This window comes from Rosa rugosa, chromosome 1 (genome assembly GCF_958449725.1).
Source record: "Rosa rugosa chromosome 1, drRosRugo1.1, whole genome shotgun sequence".
NCBI lineage: Eukaryota > Viridiplantae > Streptophyta > Magnoliopsida > Rosales > Rosaceae > Rosa > Rosa rugosa.
The window spans coordinates 597,526-620,379 of NC_084820.1; the positions used below are offsets into that span (position 1 = coordinate 597,526).

General features: G+C 37.9%; 4 protein-coding genes across 5 annotated transcripts; 2 read left to right on the forward strand and 2 right to left on the reverse strand.

Moving 5' to 3' along the window:
* Window positions 1-14: 14 nt before the first annotated feature.
* On the forward strand, window positions 15-2,724 carry LOC133708405 (uncharacterized). 2 transcript variants are annotated; one of them, XM_062133867.1, is made up of 6 exons: window positions 15-164; window positions 699-797; window positions 1,503-1,576; window positions 1,657-1,760; window positions 2,018-2,083; window positions 2,236-2,724. In XM_062133867.1, the coding sequence occupies exons 2-6, from the start codon at window positions 733-735 to the stop codon at window positions 2,497-2,499; spliced, it is 573 nt and encodes a 190-aa protein (XP_061989851.1). In that variant the 5' UTR covers window positions 15-164; window positions 699-732; the 3' UTR covers window positions 2,500-2,724. The 2 variants fall into 2 exon arrangements, with proteins under 2 accessions (XP_061989851.1, XP_061989857.1); XM_062133873.1 differs by lacking the exon at window positions 15-164 and adding an exon at window positions 172-604.
* A 158-nt stretch (window positions 2,725-2,882) lies between these two features.
* On the reverse strand, window positions 2,883-4,247 carry LOC133726854 (F-box protein At5g65850-like). Its single transcript, XM_062154500.1, has one exon. The coding sequence runs from the start codon at window positions 4,245-4,247 to the stop codon at window positions 2,883-2,885; it is 1,365 nt and encodes a 454-aa protein (XP_062010484.1).
* A 2,061-nt stretch (window positions 4,248-6,308) lies between these two features.
* LOC133708442 (pentatricopeptide repeat-containing protein At4g30825, chloroplastic) lies at window positions 6,309-9,364 on the forward strand. Its single transcript, XM_062133903.1, has one exon. It carries the CDS (start codon window positions 6,565-6,567, stop codon window positions 9,214-9,216), a length of 2,652 nt encoding a protein of 883 aa, XP_061989887.1. The 5' UTR covers window positions 6,309-6,564; the 3' UTR covers window positions 9,217-9,364.
* Window positions 9,365-9,564: 200 nt separating this feature from the next.
* On the reverse strand, window positions 9,565-18,147 carry LOC133708431 (DNA-directed RNA polymerase 3, chloroplastic). The gene is made up of 18 exons (XM_062133893.1): window positions 17,279-18,147; window positions 16,901-17,104; window positions 16,643-16,776; window positions 16,384-16,453; window positions 15,814-15,872; window positions 15,538-15,655; window positions 15,134-15,247; window positions 14,879-15,010; window positions 14,136-14,552; window positions 13,768-13,818; window positions 13,482-13,552; window positions 13,074-13,158; window positions 12,793-12,945; window positions 12,363-12,437; window positions 12,180-12,269; window positions 11,492-11,654; window positions 10,713-10,816; window positions 9,565-10,279 (listed from the first exon to the last, which is right to left on the reverse strand). Exons 1-18 carry the CDS (start codon window positions 18,092-18,094, stop codon window positions 10,169-10,171), a joined length of 2,967 nt encoding a protein of 988 aa, XP_061989877.1. The 5' UTR covers window positions 18,095-18,147; the 3' UTR covers window positions 9,565-10,168.
* Window positions 18,148-22,854: the final 4,707 nt, after the last annotated feature.

Sequence of the window (22,854 nt, forward strand, 5' to 3'; positions counted from 1 at the left end):
AGTAGAGACTCTTTCCAAGACTATAATTTCTCTGTGTCCTTTGGGCTTTGGTGCGTTCCTATTTCTTCGAGTCACATTAGTTAAATTGAGTGGCAGCACCCGACCCAGCCCAATCGAGTGCTTCTTCTTCTCGGCCTCGTCTCTGCTCTCTGTAACCATTCCAGGTATGAAGATCTCTCTTTCACTCATTCTAAGCAATCTCCTGCTTCTTTATTAAATTGAAAACCTTTACCGTATGTTTATGCTGAATTAAATATCCTGTATTATTGGTTCTCCATTCCAAACTTATTGTTCTTCGTCATTCGTGGGATTGGGTTTTTTTCTGGTTTTAGTTTTCCAACATTCTTTTTGGTTTTTGGTGTATGCATTTGTGCTGTGCATTCACTTTTCTTCAGAGAGAAAGAGAAATTGAAAAGATAAAGAATTTGCTGAATTCATATTAAGGATAAATAATGCTGTTCCTATACCTAAGCAGTATCAGAAGTTCCTCGAGTTATGCAGGGTGCCTGTGACCCAATAGTTCATTCTGGGGACATCTTACCTTTGAGGATTAAAATTTGAGGGCCCAATTGTAAGAGCTGTTCATAAAGATTACCACATAGAGGTCTGAGTAGGCATCTTCAAGATTTCATTTTAGAATCTTCATAGCATTGTTGCAGGCTTGTAGTCTAGAACTTGAGATGCTTTTAACGTTACAGGAGCAGAAGGTGAAAGGGCTTTGGGGGAAACAAAATGGTGGTTGCCAGTTCTAATCCGCACCACAGGGAAATAAGTATCAGGAAGAGGATTGCGAGCATGTAACACTCTCTTCTCTCTCTCTCTCATGTAACTCTGTGCTTCTGTTCACTTGTGGTTTTCAGTTTCCATAGCTGTAATGTTGTAACCCTCACAATGTGAATGCAATTACTTTTCAAAATGTGTATAACTTTTCTCGCATGCCATAAGACACTAGCATTTTTGTAGGTAACTTGGACTTTAAATATTCAATTGCTGAAAATCTGTGTTAGGTCAATCCTGGACTCTTCAATCAAACCCAACAACCCTTCGTTCAGAATGAATGGCTGTTTATTTTGTATGAATGAGTATAAATAGTGGGACTCATTTCAATTTAGAACGTTTAGTCTTAGGATTTAGAAAGGACATTACTATCAAACTGCCATTTTATCCTCCCAAATCTTTTTTTTATAATTCATAAAGCAATCACCTAGAGAAGTTCAGGAAAATTGGTGTTTTGGGGGTGTTTGTTTGTGGTGGGGGTTGGTGGTGTTGGGAAGGATCGCATTGCTATTTAAAGATTAGAATTTATAAACTGGGATGACACATTGGTTTATTCGGTATTGGAACTAGTTGTTAGTACTGATCAAACTTTGATTTTTTTTTAAATGAAATGTAGTGTCTGGTATATGTACCATAGAACTTCTCCCCTTCCTGTCATTGTACTCTTAGCCAATATATATCACAGTTCCTTTATTCATCATTGATGGAGACGATTCATTGTCTAGATTCAATAAACGAGAAGATGATTTTCCTTCTTTGAGAGAATACAATGATTACTTGGAGGAAGTAGAGGATATGAGTAAGTTTTTCAGCTTAATAGCTACTTATATTGTTAACAAAAAGGTTAATCTGACTAAAAGAAAAATCATTCTGTGGCAGCGTTTAACTTGATCGAAGGAATAGATGTCCCTGCTATTGAAGCCAAAATTGCACAGTACCAGGAAGAAAATGCTGAACAAATAATGATTAATAGAGCCCGCAAGGTAATCCCAAATAAAATCTCAGTTGCTATTCCTTAGCTTTTGTTGTTTCTACCCTGCTGATTTTGTCCCTTATAAGCAGTGAAGCTTTGCATTGTTGTTTTGTGTCATTTGTTATACGCTACTCGAAAAGAAAAGTAAAAAAAAAAAATAATAAAAAAAAAAACAGAAGAGTAGCTCCGATGCTGGAAATAGGGAAATATAACACATTATGGAAAATTTATTCCAAGGTTCTAATGCTGGTGGTATTAATCATATAGGCTGAAGAACTAGCTGCAGCTCTAGCAGCAAGCAAGGGTCATCCTGTACAAAATGATACTGATGTGGTAAGAATATCAATTTTCTTGAGTTAGTGATAGTGCACCATGAGAATCTAGTTCCAATGGACATCTCTTTATGACTGTTATTATTATTAATTGTACCAGTTGTTCCTGGACATCGGAGTTTTCTAAACTGATTTTTTTGTGTTCATTGATAGGCACTGAACCAAGGCTTTCAAGCAGGATTTGGTACTGGTATGCAGGGGCAATATGCACCTACAATTTCTGGACAACCACGACCAGTGGGCATGGGAGGCCCGCAACCACTGCCACTCGGAGGGGTGCATGATATGCATGGATATGATGATGAAGAAATGATGCAGCTGCGAGCAGAGAGAGGTCCAAGGGCAGGAGGGTGGAGTCCAATGATAAGCAGGAAGAGGGCACTTGAAGAAGCCTTCAGTAGCATTTGGATTTCATAGGACCATAGCTTCTTAATCTCTGTAATGTATTATGTATATGGCCGAGCTATTTACTTATTCATGATAAAGAATTTGTTTGTCAGATTTTTGACATGCGGCGAGGTTTAAAGTTATACCTTCTAAAGTTATATGACGATCAAGTATTGTAAAATTGTCCTATTTATGTACCAGGAACCATTAACATCAAACGAGAGCTACAACAAGGAAAGAAGTTTGTGTTTTTAATGAAGAATATGCATTCAGCTCAGAATTACTGATAAAGTTAGGGATGATTTCTAAACTACATAAAGAGAGCACCAGATTATACGTCGGGGCCACTGGCCAAGTTTTCTATATAGAATAAGAGATTCTCCAGGCCAGGTTAGGGTCATTTGGCCCGCGGTTCAAAACCTAAAGCCTCTGTACTTCAGATAGAAGAAATTATTCCCGCTTGCTTCTCCTTCAGTCCAATTGCTATAAGTAGCCGGTTCTTCTGCTTGGACCAAATTTGCATAATTTTTTAGGGAAAACAAGCTCCCATTAAGACTCATGATTCGCTCAGACACCAAATCACAATCCTTATTTGGACGTTTGAAAAGATTCCTGGTAACAACAGGTTGTCTTAGATCCAAAAACAATGTTATTGTGGCCGGTTCATCTATGAAAAGTATGCCATGCTCCCATTCACAACAAACAGCTCCAATAAACTCAAATTGAGGATCTAATTCAAGCATGTGGATATTGATGGAATAATCGAGCATCCACTGTTTTTTATTGTAATCTTTCATCACCCATATCTCAATATTCATACCTGATGAAGCATCCACGATGGCCATAGATCCTCTAAAATTAATCAAGTGTAATTGCCAGGTCGGATCTGGTAATATGTAGGGATTGGGAATCCAAAAGAACTCTTCTTTCTTGAAGTCAAAAGAAAGTATATGGATTTTTCCTTGAATTCCCTCTCTTGTATAATTAACAAACCAATGCGTATCTCCATATGCACATATATTCTGGGAGCAATGTAATAAACCCTGAACAGGTGGAGTTGAGGGTATCTGCCGCCATTCGCTTGTGCCGAGTACAAGCACTTGGGATACAAAGCAGACCTCCACTGTCGTAGGATATTTTGAAATGAGAATCTCTGTAACACGAAGAATCTTGTAGGTATTGGTTATACTATCAAATCCCATGCCAGTCCAAACAAAATCCACTGTGGAATATGGACCACAAACTTTCTGACTGGGTGGGAGCCTTAGAACTTCTCCCTGAAGAGGATTGATCAAGAAGCTGAGTGCATGATCGCGTCGATTTTTGATGCAAAACAAGTTGCAGAAAACAAAATATAGACTGTACTTGGAGGGATTGGATGACTGCAAAATATCTCTTGCATTAAGTTGAGCACCTTGGGCATTGGAATGGTCGTAATGAAGGGAATGCAAGGTCGGTATTTGGTTAGAAGTAGGGCAACAATATAATGGCTGGAGATAACGCAGGATAAGTTGAGGGGGAGCAGGTGGCACATGAGAATCAGGATTAAGTAGAAAATGCGAGTGCAGCGTAACAAAAGAGGGGGAGTCGACTATGCTTAGCAAGATCTTACAGACGCATCGGATGTGACACACTGACTTTGCAGGCACTCTCTTCAGGATGTCGAATAGGATTTCCATGGGTAGCTCCATCAAATTTAACTTTGTGGCCACCATGGTATTGCAAGGCCTCTTTCTCTGGCTCTTCATATTGTTCCAAACCAGAAGTTGCAAGTTCATCTCTCACTGTATGTATATAATGTAATGAAGGTGATCTGTGACATCTTCTTTTCTCATTGGGATAGGAAAGTAAAAGACGAATTCTAGTTAGCGTGAGTTGGGTAAATGTAATACGGATCCGGATCCTATGAGTTATGGTGTATATTTTGTAGTATTGTGCAATTAGTATAGGAGTAATTACGTTCTTTACTTTCCATGTGTAATTAGGAGTTATATTTTATTGTAGGGGCCGAAAATGATCATTTATCTAATTTTAGCTTAAAAATTGTCCACTTACCCAAACAGTCTAAGAGATTGCTCACTTATCCAAACACTCTAAGAGATTATTTCCCTAATACCCAATTAAGTATTGTTTTATTCTTTTTTATTTATTTTTGGGACAATTTTACCCTCTCCTTCTTTGTCACTTAGTTGGAGAAGTCATCGACCTTGCCGGACTCCGGTGACCAGTGGCCGGCCGGGGACTCCGGTGACGGACTCCGGCGACCAGTCACAGGAATCCCGAATCCGGCTACCGGACTAGTGACCGGATTCTGGCGTCTGAATTTATCGCCCCCTAATAATACCCAGTAACCATATTATTGCCTCCCAATACTCATATTATTGTCTCACAATAATCATATTATTGCCTCGCACTAATCATATTATTGCCCTCCAATAATCATATTATTGTCCCCAATAATCATATTATTGCCCTCAAGTGAATTGCATAAACTCCCAAAACCAAAATGAATACACTACAAACACAATTGATCAATTTATATGTTCAATTGTACATGTTCACTTTTGTTTCTTTTTTTTTTTTTTTTCCTTCCCCATTCTCGGAGCTCACAGTATACCCAAAAAAAAAAAAAGTGTTATGGGCTCCCATAAATTGCTCTGGGCACCCACTGGAATGTGAGGCCGGCAATTCGGGTCTCTTCTGATCGAGGCTCTGGGTTCTCTGAGGCGAAACCTTGGAAGGAGCAAGTTCGATCTCCAGGAGGCGCTGACGATGTCGTTTTCGTAGAGAAGCCTAGGGAGGAGCGAGTTCAATCTCTAGGAGGCGCTGACAATGTCATTTTCGTCTATTTCCGGGAGGACCCATTCCTTCTTGCTCCACGGCAATGACGGTAGAGCCAGTAGCGACGGGGATGGAGGCCGGCCAAAGAGAGAGAGAGAGAGTCCGGGAGGAGAGAGATTCTGAGAGGAGAGAGACGATGAGTTTCAATTTGATTAATGAGGGCAAAACTATCAGTAGTTGTTAGATTGAGTAAATGAGGTTAAAAAAACTCTTAGTGGAGTAAATGAGCAATTTTTAAGTTGAAATTGGGTAAGTGGTCACGGCCCATTTATTATAATCTTACGAGCATTTTGAATTCGGAGTATACCCTACGTTCTTCTTCCTCCTAACTAATGCATATCGATCTTCTTTTTCTTCTAGACCACAAAGATTAATCTAGTACGGGATTGATGAAAAGACTAAAACATTATGGGAGATTTGTGAAAATTGATCGTTTCTTACCGGATCGGCGATAGTTTTTTTTGTCGGTAAATTCTGATTTCAAAATGAAGTAAGGGGACTGAAACCCCGGAAAGCCGACCGAAAAAATATTTGTTCGAATTCTCCCTGTTCCCAACAACTGAATTACAAGATTTGATCCCGATCGAAAACTCTGGATCAGTTATGAATTCAGCAAATTGACATATGTATTCAGCCTGTGCTCAATAACCTACTCAATTTACCGACCATAATGAAAATTGTGGATTGGGAGTTACATAAGTATTATTGAAGATCTGTCATTTGACTCTTTTGTATGTTATGCGCATTTTTACGCAGCTACAATTAGTTAAAAAAATCATAATTATCTGTGAATTTAATTTAAAAAATTGAGATTAAAAAAAAAAAGTTATATTTACTTGTACTCAATCCAATATAAATATATAGTTGAGCATAATTTTTAATTTCTTGATCACCCCATGAATATTTAAGAGCATAAAACCCATCTTTTTCTCTCTTTTTTTTGTAGAAGAAAAACCCATCTTTTTCTGGTCATGAATGACCCAGTAAAAATTTCCTAGTATTACAACTCCCGGAAAAAAGAAGGAAGCTACAAAATCTATAGGCGCTCACTTTCCTCCACTGCTTCAAATTCCATTATCTCTACCTCCCAAATCCAAAGGTATATGCCCTTTTCGACCTACCCACAATCCCTCTCTCTCATTTGGGTGCTTCTCATTTCTTCCATTAACCAAGCTGATGATCAAAATTTGGTGCTTTTCCTTGTCCCCTCTATTCTGGGTGAGTAATTGATCTTTTGAACTTTGCTTCTCTTTCATGGCCTCACTACAATTCCCCATTTCTTTGGAGACATTGGATTCTTCAAAAAAGTTCAATTCTTTTTGCTACAGTAGAGCTGCTTCTGTTGTTTTGAATAGGGTGAATGCCATTAAGGTCTCTCGGTTCCAATCTGAGTTGCCAGTAGATGAGAGTTTTGTTGAGCAAAACCCAGATTGTTCAAGACTTGAAATTGATAAGGGAAGTAGTGGCACAAAGAAAGTGAGTAAGAGAGAAGTGGGTTTGAGGTCTAGTTCAAGAAAGAGCAAGTGGGTTAGGAAATTGGAGAATTTGTTTGTGAATGATGGTGAGTTTGATGTTGATTACTCTGTTATTAAGTCTGACCTGAGCTTAGAGCATTGTAATGATATTTTGAAAAGGCTAGAGAGGTCTAGTGATGTCAAAACTCTCAAGTTTTTTGAGTGGATGAGAAGCAATGGGAAACTCAAATGCAATTTGAGTGCTTTTAGCTCGGTTTTTCGCGTGTTGGGTAGGAGAGAAAATTGGGATGCAGCTGAGAAATTGATTCAGGAAATGGTTACTGAATTTGGATGTGAGCTGAATTATCGGGTCTTCAATACCCTTATTTATGCATGTAGTAAATTGGGGCGTGTGGAGTTTGGAGCTAAGTGGTTTCAAATGATGCTTGAACATGAAGTCCAGCCGAATGTTGCAACATTTGGTATGCTGATGGGGCTGTACCAGAAGGGGTGGAATGTTGAGGAAGCCGAGTTCACTTTTTCTCGAATGAGGAACTTTGGGATTGTATGTCAATCTGCATACTCCGCAATGATCACAATTTATACCCGTATGAATTTGTATGACAGGGCAGAAGAGATCATTGGCTTAATGAAAGAAGATGGAGTGAGACCAAATTTGGATAACTGGTTGGTAATGATTAATGCTTATTGTCAGCAGGGAAAAGTAGAAGCTGCTGAATTAGTGTCAGTCTCCATGAAAGAAGCTGGGTTTTCTCCAAACATTGTTGCATACAATACATTGATAACTGGATATGGGAAGGCATCTAAAATGGACGCTGCTCATCACCTATTTCTAGGCATTAAGAAAGTTGGATTAGAGCCTGATGAAACAACTTACCGTTCCATGATTGAAGGTTGGGGTAGAGCTGACAATTATAAGGAAGCAGATTGGTACTACAAAGAGCTCAAGCGGTTGGGCTACAAGCCTAATTCGTCTAACCTGTACACGCTAATAAACTTGCAAGCCAAACATGAGGATGAAGAGGGGGCCATCAGAACTCTTGATGATATGCAGAAGATAGGATGCCAATATTCATCAATGCTTGGCACTCTTCTGCAAGCATATGAGAGGGCTGGAAGGATTGATAAAGTGCCTTTCCTTTTGAGAGGTTCTTTATATCAACACGTTCTTGTCAGCCGGACTTCTTGTTCGAGTCTTGTCATGGCTTATGTGAAACACTGCTTGGTGGATGATACCATGAAAGTGTTGAGGGAAAAACAGTGGAAGGATCCACATTTTGAAGATAACTTGTACCATTTGTTAATTTGCTCGTGTAAAGAGTTGGGTCATCTTGAGAATGCTGTTACAATATACAATCAAATGCCCAGACATGATGGCAAGCCAAACATGCACATCATGTGCACAATGATTGACATTTACAGCATCATGGATCTCTTCTCTGAAGCGGAGAAAGTTTATTTCGAGTTGAAATCCTCAGGAATCGCTTTGGACATGATTGCCTATGGTATTGCTGTAAGAATGTATGTCAAAGCTGGCTCTTTGGAAGATGCTTGCTCTGTTCTGGAGACAATGGACAAACAGGAGGGAATAGTTCCAGACATCTACATGTTACGTGATATGTTCCGTATTTATCAAAAATGTGGCAGACTTGATAAGTTGAAAGATTTGTACTATCGAATCTTGAAGACTAGAGTGACTTGGGATCAGGAAATGTACAATTGTGTCATAAACTGCTGTTCTCGTGCTTTGCCAATTGATGAGATCTCAGAGATGTTTGATCAGATGCTTCAACGTGGGTTTGTACCTAATACCATAACCTTCAATGTCATGCTTGATGTATATGGGAAAGCAAAGCTCTTAAAGAAGGCTAGGAAGTTGTTCTTGATGGCCCAGAAATGGGATCTGGTTGATACAATCTCTTACAATACTATTATAGCTGCGTATGGGAGAAACAGAGACTTCAAAAGCATGTCTTCAGCGGTACGAGAGATGCAGTTTAAAGGATTTTCAGTTTCCCTTGAAGTCTACAATAGTATGCTGAATGCTTATGGGAAAGAAAGCCAGATGGAGCGGTTCAGAAGCGTTTTGCAAAGAATGAAGGAGACAAGCTGTGCTTCGGACCATAACACCTACAACATTATGATCAATATCTATGGAGAGCAAGGATGGATTGATGAAGTTGCTGGGGTGCTGACTGAGTTGAAAGAATGTGGACTGGGACCTGATCTGTGTAGCTATAACACATTGATTAAGGCATATGGAATTGCAGGAATGGTCGAAGATGCTGTCCGTTTGCTCAGGGAAATGAGAGATAATGGTATAGAGCCTGATAAGATTACATACATCAATCTGATTGCTGCACTGCGAAAAAATGATGAATATTTGGAGGCTGTAAAGTGGTCCTTGTGGATGAAGCAGATGGGATTGTAAAGTTGATGATGCTGATGTTGTATATAACTTCACAATTTTGCTTTTGAATTCTCTCAACACCTCGTTTTAGTTTCTATTTAAACTCATTGTATACCGCCTCCTCAGGTGGTCCTATACATCTGCAGTCTATTCATTTATTTCTTTGGTCTGTCCTGTAGTAGAAGCTTTTAGCACTCTTACGAGTAGTGTTGCAGTAAATGTCATCTTTCTTCTGGTTAGAATTTTGGCCAAAACCCAAATGTGACATTTACTTTCGAGTTTCGAGGGCTTTGAAGCATTCTCTTCTTGGCTTCTTGCTGTGATTGCTAGAGAAAGCTTGAAAAGTAAATTCAGAGTCATGCACAAATCTGTCTGAACCCCCAACACATGAGCGCACTTCATTTAGGATCTTGTTTTCAAGTTGGAAAGTTTACATTTATACAGAACCATCAATACAAGTCCTTCATTTCTTTACACTTCTTGCGCAAAAATTTGCAAGAATTTTCCATTCACAATTCTACAGGTATGCCATATAACATGTTCCAATCCCTTTCTACCCTTTCTATTCCGATACAAGAATTTCGCACCACTCGGATGAACCTTGCTAAATTAGCTCCTATGGCCAGGACACACTTCCCAGCTTATATACCTCTAGCCTCCAAAAACATTTCCCACTTAAGATAGATCTTGAACCGTGAACTTCAGAAAAAGGAGTCTCCCGTACTGTACATCGTTCGCCTCTAAAATGTGGAACCTGTGAAGATGATCACAATCACAGACTTGCTGCAGAGCATTGGGAATCAAACATTTCCCTATCAGCTCTCTCAGAAGCAACCTTCTGTTACCCATTTCAACTTATGTCCATATCTCGATGAACTCTTGATAAAGCTACTGGGTCATTTGGGGGTGACATATATGGTATAAGTGAGACTGCTATCCCCATGCTGGTTATTATCGCTGCTTATGTGAAGATTCAATTGAAAAAGTATGGAGATTTTAGAACCTCTTGCAAGTCAAAGTCACCTCTTTCTGGGAGGGGAGGAAACGACAATTCTGGATACGCTGCTTGAAAGCTTTTAAGCAACTGGAAACAAAAAGAGTTATCACAAAGTCACTCAATGGAAATTAAAACAATATAATTTTAGGATGGAGCAGCTTAGAGGAAAGTTTCTTATTTGCTGGAAGAAAAAAGTAAAGAGTTTCAAGCAATAACATAGAACCATGAATCTGGTTACGTATACATCATATGATCATATAAGGTTGTAAAACAACTTTCTAAATGCAAGTTTCTTTCACCATTTCATTATTCATAGTATAATATCCAAGGAGTAGTTTAGGGTGAAGTTGAAAGTAGCCTTCCAATGATAGGTGCAATTGTGAATTGTTTTATTGAAAGTTTGTTTCTCAGCAATATCTTTTTTTCTTTTTTTTTTTAATATTCTTCCTCCTTAGTTGCATTAAAGCAGCCATAGTCGGACAAAAAAATTTAATTTCAAGAAATAGGCCTATTAACTCACATTCTCAAGTATCGGCTTGCTATAGAGCTCCACAAAGTTTTCCCTTAGTATCTGGTTCATTAGATCCACGTCACATGCATGAGTCCAGAAGGAGTCATGCACCCCTGCACACATGTTTTAACATCTATGAGAATATAACGTAGTTTAACACGTATGTGAGAAAAACATATATAACATAGTTTAACGTGTATGTGAGAAAAACATATTTATCAGAATTTAAACCACTACAAACCACAGACTTTATTTTCTACTCTGCCCTCTGATCATCTCAGTACAGAGAACTTTAAGCAAGATGTTGGTTCCAATATCATTCAACAAAAATTTAGTACTTTCGGAAAAGAAGGTCTTTATCCTCAAATTTGTGAACCATTAGATCGAGCTTTTGACTTCAAGCACATTTTTCACATTAAGACCTACAATCATGATTTGGGGGCATGGGCATGAGTGCCCATTTCACTGTATTCTCAAAAACAAATAAGCACATATAAAATTTATACAGTGCAGATAGCATCTACATTTTAGTTTCTTGCAAACAAATGAAGATATATGATACAAAAGAGAGAAGCAGGCACCACTCATCAGTGCATAGAATCTATTAGATAAATCATTTTTAACTTTCAAACATCAATATTCACTTAAATTCACATTCCTAAGCATCTTTCTTTTGATACACACGTTTTACACCATTTTGATAATTAACTTGGCTTCGGTTGAAAGATCTAACTGAATTAGTCAAATCCAGTCTAATACAGAGATACAAACTACATGTGGAGACAAACCTGCAAAGCGTATGCCAGCATCCCTGCAGGCAAGAGCTGTCATCATCATGTGTGAACCATCAAGTGAGTGTACAAAATTTGGAGGAAATGCCGTTCTCTGTTTCCTTACATCTACCAAGTTACTCTCCCGCTGCAAGGCCAGAACCTGAAGGGATGTTCTTATCTGCAAATCCGAGAGACTAGTTACTAAATTGTCATTTAAATTAAGTTGCAGCACCATGAAAGGGGTAGTCATCTAGCAAACAATGTCTTCTAGCAGTATTTTTAGCTTTCATTGAATCTCAAGTGGAAGAGAAACCTCATTTTGAAGCTTTTAATGAAAATTCCATATTAAAAACCAACTCATTAAACATATGGACTGCCATATAAAGAATGTTCATCAGCTCGACACCAAGAGGTTTACGTGTCCATAAAGCTGGAAAGCCTACAACTACAAGGTGTATTGGTAAACTCTTAGCAACCATATCCCAAATAATTTTGAAACATTTTCCATTTCCAGTGCCCGTTCCAGTGCCATCCAAAAAGAATGTGAGCAAATGATGAGAAGAGCACAAAGGTATCACATAGAGGTACATCAACCCCTCAGTGCAAGCATCCTGATACTTTGTATTAAACAATTTTATTTGAGACTAAGCCAAATGCTGATTTGTCTATGAAAGTAAATTTAAAACAATATGTCAAAACTTACAAGATGTCGTTCACTTTTACAGTATGGTTGCACAACAGGAAGACCTAGAGGAGTCGTCCAACGAACAGGCTGATTTTCTGAAGCAATTACCTGCAAAATTTCAGATAACAACTTAACTCTCAGATCTACCAGGCACTCTAGGTCTATCCTTTAGTGACCAAAACGTTAAAGAAAAAAAAGTACCTTGGCACAATCACCAAGCCAGCTCATTATGCCACGTGCAGCTTGGAAAATCTCTCCAAGGGCAGCCAGTGTCACCTGGAAAAATATTATGGTGTTTTGTAAGAAACTACCTAATACATGAGAATAACAAGAGGTAGAAACTAGACATTTATATTAAGAAATGACCATACGAAATTTGAAACCATAAAACCATGACCTAACCATGACCATGTGAAATTTGAAATTGATAGTTAATAAAAACTTCTGGCAGTTAGGAAAGTCTAAAAAGATCCATGACCTAATAATCTATAAACCAAACATATTGAATAGGTTAACCAAGCATTTTATATTTACTCAACTATCCAAATGATGAAATGAAATCCAAGAAATTCTGCACTTAGTTTTTGTTCCATAAATATATCAAGGAGTTTTGGCGTATCTGGTTGCTTACTTTAGCAGCATAACAAGCTGCGGTGAACAATAGTCTATCATCAGTTATAAGACCCTTCTCCTCTAATCTTCTTTTTATCTGTTCACGCGCCCCAACGTAAGTAACACCATATACTGAAGTCATCACAGTCTGTTTCACCAATTTCCGATCAATCTGAAAGCTTCCAAAACCATAAATTGTCAATTGATAAATATGCATATGGACTTATTTATTGACCAAGAAAAAAAAACACTATATAATATATTGCCATTTTAAGTCTTAAAGAACCAAGAAAGATCAACCTGATCGACTAAGACTCTAGCCAATAAAGCATTTGGGCTGGTAGTTGGGTCCTTATCGCTGTCTCTCTTCATAATGTCATGTACCCTGGCAATATATACATATGCAAGATAAGTCAAAATAAGTGGTATTGAGGAGTGGCTCACGACCTATATAGTGATACAGAGTGCATTAATATGCATCTATAGCACCACCCTAGAGCAAAGAAACAATAAATCACAAATTCACAATGCAGTTGTACATTGTAAGGAGCGGTATGGGCAGAGCTTATAGAAGGTGCATCTACCTCACATTTTTAATGCCCTGGCTTGTAAGTCTTTTCTTAAGCCTTTGTATTTGGTATACAATTTAACATGAGATTCAACATGGGATAGACGAGACAATTCTATTGTATTTCAAAAGTTGTATACCTCACAGCTATTTCTGAATACACATCAGCAGGTTTCTCTCCAGCAACTAAGTTGACTGCAGCTGCTTCCAACTGAAAACATAAAAAAAAAAAATCAGCAAAGCAAAGCACTTTATATCATATGAACAAATAAGTGGAAGTTGTAAACAACAGAACAAATTGAACAGTTTGCTCGCGGGAACAAAAGTAGAATAAAATATAAATAGAAAATAAATAAAAAAAGCAAGCATCTAGTAAGCAGAACGTAAAAACAGAGAAACTCAAATCTACGAGGATAAAGCACATACAGTATCTCTCCCCAAGGCTGCATAGTGCTGTAAGCCATTGCACGAACCATCCTAGAAGATTTTGAGATCGCTGTTAATGCACTCTCCAAAGAAAAATACACAACCAAAATAACTTGTACTTTACAAATTGAAGATAGTAAATGACATAAAATAATAAAATGAGGCAGGATTAAGATCTAGCATTATGTTCATAGAGTATAGTTTACCAGAAGTACAAATATGTTACCACTTACCAGAAAAACTTATCATTTGTGTAAAAATTTTAAAAAATAATATGGCTTTGAATAGTGGATAAAAAAGACACATAATCAACTTGCATAAACTAAAGTACCCCTTTTATTACTCCACGATCCTAGGAAGCATTTTACCTGATGGATGGGTAAATGAGAAATGACAGTATGTGGTGATGGGCTATTTAAGGCTTCTGATAGATTGATACAAGCAGCTAGGCACTGTAAAGGATCTTCAGCAGTTAACCACCAACGATTTCCATTAACAGGGTTTGTTGCTGAATCAAATATATCATCAATGTGGTTATCCACGAATGCTATACGCCCATCGTATGAAAGCTTTTCAACACCACCTGAATACAAGTTTGCTAAATGAATCTTCAGCCATCGCAATCCGGACTTCCCCAATGGCCGCCCTTCAGCAAATTCAAGGACTCCTCGACATAGATCAGAACTCAAATGATTCAAATGGGGATGCATTGGGTATGCTCGGCCTCGGAAATCAAGATTGTGGGGATAATAAAAGCCTTCCTCGTCTTTCATTCTGCGCGCGACCTATTTCAGAATCAGGCGACCCGTTATTATTTTTGGCAGACTGAAATGTGAAGATGTATACAGTTGTTCCAGAGGATATGGTTAAATTCCATTAAAATTATTATATAGTCTCGTAAATATGCAACCCAAACACAAGTGTGACCTGGCTATCCACTATCCCATTGACCACATGTACGTATTGAGTGTACCAATTCTAGGCAAGAGTCACTAGACTTTTAAGTTTCGACTAGTGTAGTGACTGGATCAACTATCAATGCAAATTAAAAGGGTTCTCAACATTACAAGATCAAGCAATAAAATTTTATATAATCAGAAGGAGACCTTACAGAGAGCTTAAGTTCAGTGTCACATCGTTGAGAATGCCTCTCTTGGTTAAGCTTCTTTGCTTTTCTTGCACTCCATCTCCATTCCTGAATTTCTGTTAAATCCTCAGATGGTGGTTTCTCTGGTACAGGAACCTACAGGAAAATGAGACTCTGGATTAAAATCTTTGTGGTATATCACGGGTAGTTTGATTAAATGCTAGAATAGTAATGAAAAAGGTTGAATGTATTATTATGGAAGAGATTATATGTCCTCACATCTTCACGATCAACCAGGCCTGCAATGTTGCCACCTCTAGCCCAGATGCTCTCCACCACGTTAAGAACCTTTTTATTAATCCGCCATTTGGTGCTTCCAAGCATATCGAGGGCCTGTGCACACATCATATCAAAAGCGAATATCATTTTCATGCTGTGTAGAATGTAAATGTTGAAGGACCAGAAACTAGTTCCTATGCACAGGCGAATTTTCCTTCATGATCTAAATTCCCGTATCATCATGGTCATTAATCTACTCAAAAGAGCAGGGGTACTAACAAGGGTGCATATCACCATATCTTATGGCTTATGTCTCAACCATTAACCAAACAACTGAGTAAAAGAACTGGCATTGACCTTTTTCAACAAAAGGAAAAAATCAGCAGTAAATGGTACTTATATACCTCAAATACTTTCTGCATCTGTCTTCCAGGAATATTTCTCATTGTATCTACCTGCTTCCTAGATCCATGGGTACGCATGACATAAGAAGGTAGGAACAAGTGCCCACCCTTGTCATACCTGGAAATATTTTCAAAAGATTTATTTAAAAAAAAAAAAAAAGAAGAAGAAGCAAAACTATTACAAAACAAGAATAAATGTTATAGACAGCTGAGAGCTTGTAATTTATCTGACACTAATTTCTCAGTGGTATATGTAAATAGATTTTCTTTATTTACCCTTTCCATCTTTTGGGAGGCACCAACATTGGCACATAAGGAATCAACATATGTTTAGCCTGTGAAGAATAGACACAAAAAGTTACTGTTAAGTAGGGCTGTGACAGAATGAGAGTAAAGGTATGTTCAATATAACAATGCACAGAGTGCCAGTACATTGAGAACAAAGACATGTTCAATATATCATTGCATACTTGGCATATACACAACGCTAAGAAATGGCTGCTAATTTTCAGCAGTCACAATGTTACTAGACATCACACGTATAACTCCCCAAACACCAACCCCTTCCCAGCCCCTGCGTGCTCCTTTCAGAGGCAGACTTCCAAAAATTGAGGTTCTTGCACAGCTATGTGACATGATGTTCACATAGGATTATGGGAAGCCAGAACATATGGATATATATTACAAATAGATGTCTAGGAATGTGGAACGAATACGTGAGCTTTGGAAATTTATCTTTATTAATAAGCCAGAAAATTGACAGTAGGTTATGTGTAAATCATGATGCAACTAATTTCAAGTGTACTGCACAGATAAACTCAAAAGGAAGGAGATATCTCAACTTACAGTTTTATCAAGTCCGGTAAGAACTAGGGGATCACATTCAATAACTCCATAGTTCTTTACAAGTTTCTGCCTGTGAGGACCAAAAGAAGACATATTATGGCAAAGGAATAAAATGCAATTCCTAGTATCTAAACAACTCCTACCTAAGAAAAGCAAATTAAAAGAAACTCTGACAGATTATAGTATAGCATCATGCGATCTTGTTCTCGAAAGTAAACTGCTGACGGAAACTTGGGGTAAGAGTGGTTAAAAGACTAACCCTGGACTTTTTGCCGCAGCCTTTAGTCTGTGCCTAAATGCAGGTCTAACATCAGGTGGACCATCTGCCAATTGGTCAAGCGGAGGTTGTACATGAGCTGTTTCTGTTAATAGTTCTATCAGCCGACTTCCCAGCTGAAATATGACATTACACAAAAGTTAGGAAAAATGAAACCCATAATATAAATCTAAAATCAATAAAGGACTCATTAGCCATATTAAGAGAATACACAATGCTGAAAGCAACAATTGAACAAACCTTAGCCTGTGTATCCCGACCCCAGGGCTTCATATCTTCTTTTTTCAGTAGCTTTTGCACCTCAACCAGTCTTTTCCTTCTAATCAAACCATTAACACGTTTCCTCAGTATCTCCTTCTCCTTGCTCAGACCATCTTCATCCGCAGCCGCAGTCTTCTTTCTCTGAAGACTTTTGGTCTTCTCCAAGAAACTGTGAATCCGAACCTAAATTGCAGTAACATAACTTTATATCATATTTCAACTTCAAATGTTCAAACAAGAAAATCTTGATGATACAATTAAACTGCATTAAACTAAAAGCTAAACAAGCGCCTAATAACACCAATATGCATCAACTTATCCGAAAAACACATACATTATCAAGACTACAACACTCACCTCCTGCTCTATGGCCATACCAATGTGCACGGCAGCCTGAACCACCTGAACACACCCATCTTGATTCCCCATCATCACCAACCCCATCAGCTTATGCATTACAATCAGGGCCATCTTATCCGCGGGCAACAAATCAATGTGCGGCGCAAACGCAGCCTTGTGCTTCTTGGTTTGCTGTGCCTTCTGCTCCTTAGCAATGGCCTCCCTCAGTGGCTCAAACCACCCCAAAAACAAGGCCTTTACATAAGGCAGGCTCGGAGCCAGCTTCTTCTCACGCATTACTCTCTCCAAGTCCTTATACTCATCCACCATCTTCTCCCACGCCTCCGTCTCCGCCTTAATCTGCCTCCTCCTCAGCAGATTGTACTTCCTCCTATCGATTTCCTTGGACTCCAGTTTCAGTTCTTTATTGGCTTTCTTGAACATACCCTTCAAAAAGAGGGACGCAATCCATGGTGGGTCTTGGATGAAGATTCTTGGGGACGATTCTGGAGACCTAGTTAGGTGAAATTCGGTGATGGGTGCCTGGAATTTCATGGAATTCTCGAGGTTTTCGACGAGATTGTCTTGGACGGAGTCGTTTAGCTGGTGGAACTGAACTGGGTCTGGAGTGGGTTTGAGGCTGAGAGGGAAATGAGTGGAGGAAGAGAGTGAGGGCTTGAAGAAGAGGGTGTTGGAGTTGGAGGTTGAGCTGAAGAGAAAGTGAAGGTTTTTGAGGGACTTGTGGTGGTTATGGAGTTTGGGAGGTCTTCTCCAGCCCTGACTCTGAGCATGAGGAGGGGTTGGAGAGAATGAGGAGGCTGCTGTGGAAGCCATTGATAGCAACAGCTGAAGAGAGTGAGTGAAGGATGAAACCTCGCTTAAACCTTTCCCTTGTCCATTTCCAAAGATATTTTTTTTCTGATTTTTTTTGTATTTAGAAAAACCACCAAGAGGGCTTTTGCATGTGAATTAAGACAGAGGCCCAGTTGGTTCTTTCGAGATATAGGCTCAGTTGCTTCTTTATCATATAGGGCTTAATGGTTAAGGTCCATTATAGGAAAATAGAGAGGTGTATCTATGTCTAGTCTACATTGGGAGGTGGTCTTTTTACTAGGGCGGCCGGAATGTTTTAGGTTCGTCCGACTGTCTAATCATTTCTCATTATATGTGTAATCGTTTTGTTTCACTAATATAAAAGTGTATTTCAGTTTTTAGTGTGTAAAGTATGGTAATTCTGAATTATGATTTGTAAGAATGACATATCACGTGACACGACCGCCTCACTCAAGATTTTCTCCTCATTAGATATGTCGGCGGTCCGATGACTTCATCTTGAGTGAGTCGTACATCAAATCAAACAACGTAAATATGAACCATTAGGTGCAGAATTAAAGTAAACAAAGATCAAAATTTACTATTTTCGAATATTATAACTTCTTAAAGTAGGCTAACGGTATGAAGGGTGTTCTACCTTTGGTCTTCTTCCGTAAAGCAAATGTGTAATTTTTCCAGAATCTAATGATTAGCAATTTAGCCATTGATCCGTCGGTGATGCATATGAATAGATAATTACAATCTCAGAATGATTCATTCATGACATCTTTGTTTACTCAGTCTGACAGAGATTACTTTAATCATCAAATCTGGTTTTGTCTGAAATTATACCTAACTCCACAATCATTTTTAAACTTGTGTGCCAAGTGCCAACAACACACTAGAATAAATTAGGATTTAGGTTTTATGAACTTACTGTGTTCTAATTGTTTATGTTGATCAGTTGCATGTTAATTGTGCTACATATCCATCTGTGAGTGCTCTGGTACCAATTAATGAATAGCAGTGCCAAGTAACCTGAAGCTGCTGAGCCGACAAATATACCAACGCCAAAGCACCAACAACTTAAATACTACATCTATCGCTTTTTAGGAGGGTGTATTGTATATGGAATTAGTGGAACTTTTTAAGAAATCTATGCAATTTAAAAGTCTGGGTGTATTCAATATAGACTTTCAGCAGTCCATGAAAGTCTTGGGGTATTCGATTAGGATTTTTAAAGACTTTATGAATTCCACCAAAATCCAGGAGTATTCAATTAGGACTTTTAAAAATGAATAAAAGTTCAGAGGTATTCAAAATTTCATTCATACTTATGGAATTAGAAAATCAAGGATAATCATGGACTTTTTAGTGTTAACTATGCATACCAAATTCCAATAATTTTCTAGCCACCAGACCAAAAATTTGAAAAAGTCCATCAAAGATATATATATATATATATATATATATATATATATATATATTTTTTAAATCTATCAAAGTTTTCTCTCTACTCGCAAAGATGTTGGTTATCTATCATCTCTCTTTCTTTTTTTTTCTTTTTTTCTTTTTAAAAGAGGATCAAAGGATTTCACTCCTACCCCCATGGTGACTATCATCTCTCTTTCTTGTTTCTTCTTATCTTTTCTCTAATCTTTCATGATATCAATATTTTTTGATACCCAACATGTTCATTGTAGTTGTTGAATGTGATTTTTTTTTATAGCAATAAAAAATGATTTATGAAACCCTAAGACCCAAATATTGTGGTCTACCCCTAAAACCTTGAATAGTGTTGCTATGAAATACTAGGTTTTGTCTTATTAATTAATTATTCTCATCGATTTGAATTTATATCATGGTTCAAGGAAAGCTTGAACAATTGAATTTCGATTAATTGATTATAGATCAAGACATTGATCAATATTTTTATGATATATGTTAATAGGTGAAAACAAAATTGATGAGAATAATTAACCATAAGCATCAAGTGATCTATATTGTATCTTTAAGTTGATTGGAAGATTAGAAATGAGAACAAACTAGCTAGACAGAGTAATAATCATTCATTTGAGTCAAGTTCTACTATAAGATACTTGACTATTGAAGAGGCAATGAGTTATTATCTTGCTTTGCATTTGGATTGCATTGGTTGTGTTCTTTGTTTTTTATTTTTATTTACTAGAAAATCTATAGAAGTCATTCATAATAAAGTATATAGATTTTCAAGAATCAACAAAAAGTCTGTTGCTAAAATCAATGGTTTTAAGAAATCAATAGCAGTCTATCAACTTTTTAAAGAGTCTGTAGACTTTTTAAAAAGTATGTCAATTAAAAAAAGTCTGCACAAATCTAAATACAATACACCCCCCTTAATGTGAAAATTTTAGATTGACAGATATGCCACGTGTCGAATTTAATTCATTAATTAAATTTTGTAAATATAAAATTAAATATTCATACCACCAACCACATGGTGTGACACGGTTCGTCGAGTTGCCTAATATGGAATCCCTATGTCTAAGGTTTGTGTCCCAACTCACACTAATTTGTGGCCAGCAAATTTGAGGAGTTCTGGTTTTGTACGCTCTAACTCGCCGACCAATGCACTAAAATTATCCATAGCAAATTTGAAGAGTTCTGGTTTTGTACGCTCTAACTCGCCGACCAATGTACTAAAATTATCCATTTTCTCAATAATGTAACGTGACCCGTAGGTTTGAGAGTTTTTTGGGTTCGTGCGCACTAACTCGTCAATCAATATACTAAAATTATCCATTTTCTTAATGATGTAATGTGATTTGTGAGTAAAAGTCAAGGTTTTAAATATCTGCGATATATCCGATATCTCCCCCGATGTCTCCTTTTTTCGACGGACCGATATATTTAGGGGGGTAAATATCTTATCTTTCACCGTTTCTGCGAAATTTCTCCGACATCGTCAAATATCCCCGATATATTAGATATTTACGATATATCCCCGATAAAGTGAAGAAATATCTGTAAAATTTGAGGTAAAAATATGGCTGCTTTTTTTTTTTCCCTTTGGGGCTTATAGTCTTTGATTGCTGACTAGTGACTATTGTTTATTTACACTCATTCGGACAAGAGGGGCAGATAGGTGCTTATGTTTGTCTCTTTTTATTGATTTTAAATTATGGTGAAGCCTTAGAAAGCTGGTTCATGCCTAATTGCCTAGACAATCTCTATTGGTGATAATACTGATGATAAAAAAGCTCCAATTATTTAAAAGTAGTAATGGATGGTTCATACCAAGCAAATGAACCGTTTGGCATATCAGAAGTTGGAAAAGCTTGTATACTGCTACTACAACATGAAGCTGCGGCTGCGAGATAAACAGGCAAAGAATAATGTGGTAAATGAAAACAACTATATAGATCTATTTCATGTTGCAAGCGAGCCGCTTGATAATGGCATTGATCCACTTCATGATTGGATTATGCCTGCACACCTCGATGATGAAGCTGGAAGACCTCTTCCACAAGTTGTAGAAACTGCAACTAATGCTGGAATCAACGTAGAGAGAGTCTTATCTGAAGAAGTTGTTAAAAACCCAGAAGATAATTCAGATAGTGATGATGCGTGGGTTGGTACAGCAACTCCAGATAGTTCTGATGATGGTGGAGAGGGTGGAAGCGGAATAGGTGGTGGAGGTGAAAGATATGACTATGGAGAATCTTCTGTGGATGGAGGATTCCAATTTACATGTGAAGGTAATTTTGATCATACCACCCAAGATGAAGACCACGGAGTGAGAACAGCTGGCCATGGTGCTCAAGAGAAGACCCGATATGGGAGGAGGACAAGAGGTGCAACTGATGATCAAAGTACCCCATCTGATGTTTCTTCAATTGCCTTAAGTTTTGATTCTATCAGTTTAAGCACAGAGCGCAGTGGGATCTCAAATGAATCTCATGAAGGCAACAATCAATTTGGTTATGATGCTTATGGATATAATCAATATGTAGAAGTATATGATCAGTCATCTAGTTGGGTTCATCCTTATTATCCCCTTATAGGAGAAACAGTCGGCAGCTCTAAAGAGATCTATAACTATCATGTTCATCACTACAATTCGCACTATATGGGTCATATGTCTTGGTCTGATTATTGCATTTTCGTAGACCAGCGAGCGGCTTTTCAACCGCCTAGAGTCTCTTTTTGGATGTAGATGAAGTTGACATTCATATGTATTTATATGTAGTTCTAAATTTCTAATAAATTTACTTTTTTCAAAAACGACATTTTCTTACCCTGTATCCCCGATATATCCCTGATATTTCCGACATCTCCCTTTTTCAAAGTACCGATATATACAACGATACCGATATTTAAAACCTTGAGTAAAACATGCTACGTGTAATGACCTCGCCATAAACGAACTTCGTCTTTCTTTCCTAAGCCTAATATGAAGCGTGCTGATCGTCCAATATTATCTTAACAGTCTCCCAAACCCACATCCACAGCACAACATCCACTAATCTCAACGCTCACATCTAAATCAATTGATTAGCAACATAATCATCCAATTCATTAGATATAAGATGAAAGTGGTTAGGCATGGTGATCATATGCTGACATGTAGAGCATTACTGCTCTACGTACGGCTTCAACGATGCTGACGTGTCCGGTTGCCCATACACACTTGTACGACTGCCATTGGCACTATTTCAACAGTCAAACATCACCGGCGCCAATCCTTCAACGGCAGTTAGGCACAACTAGTTATTCTATAGCTCATATATGTTGGTGCATGC

Bases quoted from the DNA above. Each gene is read 5' to 3' on its own strand.
- LOC133708405 (XM_062133867.1), top strand. From the start codon at position 733: ATGGTGGTTGCCAGTTCTAATCCGCACCACAGGGAAATAAGTATCAGG. The intron at 798-1,502 runs GTAACACTCTCT...TTCATTGTCTAG, and splicing joins AGGAAGAGGATTGCGAGCAT to ATTCAATAAACGAGAAGATG. The intron at 1,761-2,017 runs GTAATCCCAAAT...TTAATCATATAG, and splicing joins TGATTAATAGAGCCCGCAAG to GCTGAAGAACTAGCTGCAGC.
- LOC133726854 (XM_062154500.1), bottom strand. From the start codon at position 4,247: ATGAACTTGCAACTTCTGGTTTGGAACAATATGAAGAGCCAGAGAAAG.
- LOC133708442 (XM_062133903.1), top strand. From the start codon at position 6,565: ATGGCCTCACTACAATTCCCCATTTCTTTGGAGACATTGGATTCTTCA.
- LOC133708431 (XM_062133893.1), bottom strand. From the start codon at position 18,094: ATGGCTTCCACAGCAGCCTCCTCATTCTCTCCAACCCCTCCTCATGCT. The intron at 17,105-17,278 runs GTGAGTGTTGTA...ACTGCAATTTAG, and splicing joins GTATGGCCATAGAGCAGGAG to GTTCGGATTCACAGTTTCTT. The intron at 16,454-16,642 runs GTTAGTCTTTTA...TGGTCCTCACAG, and splicing joins GCTGCGGCAAAAAGTCCAGG to GCAGAAACTTGTAAAGAACT.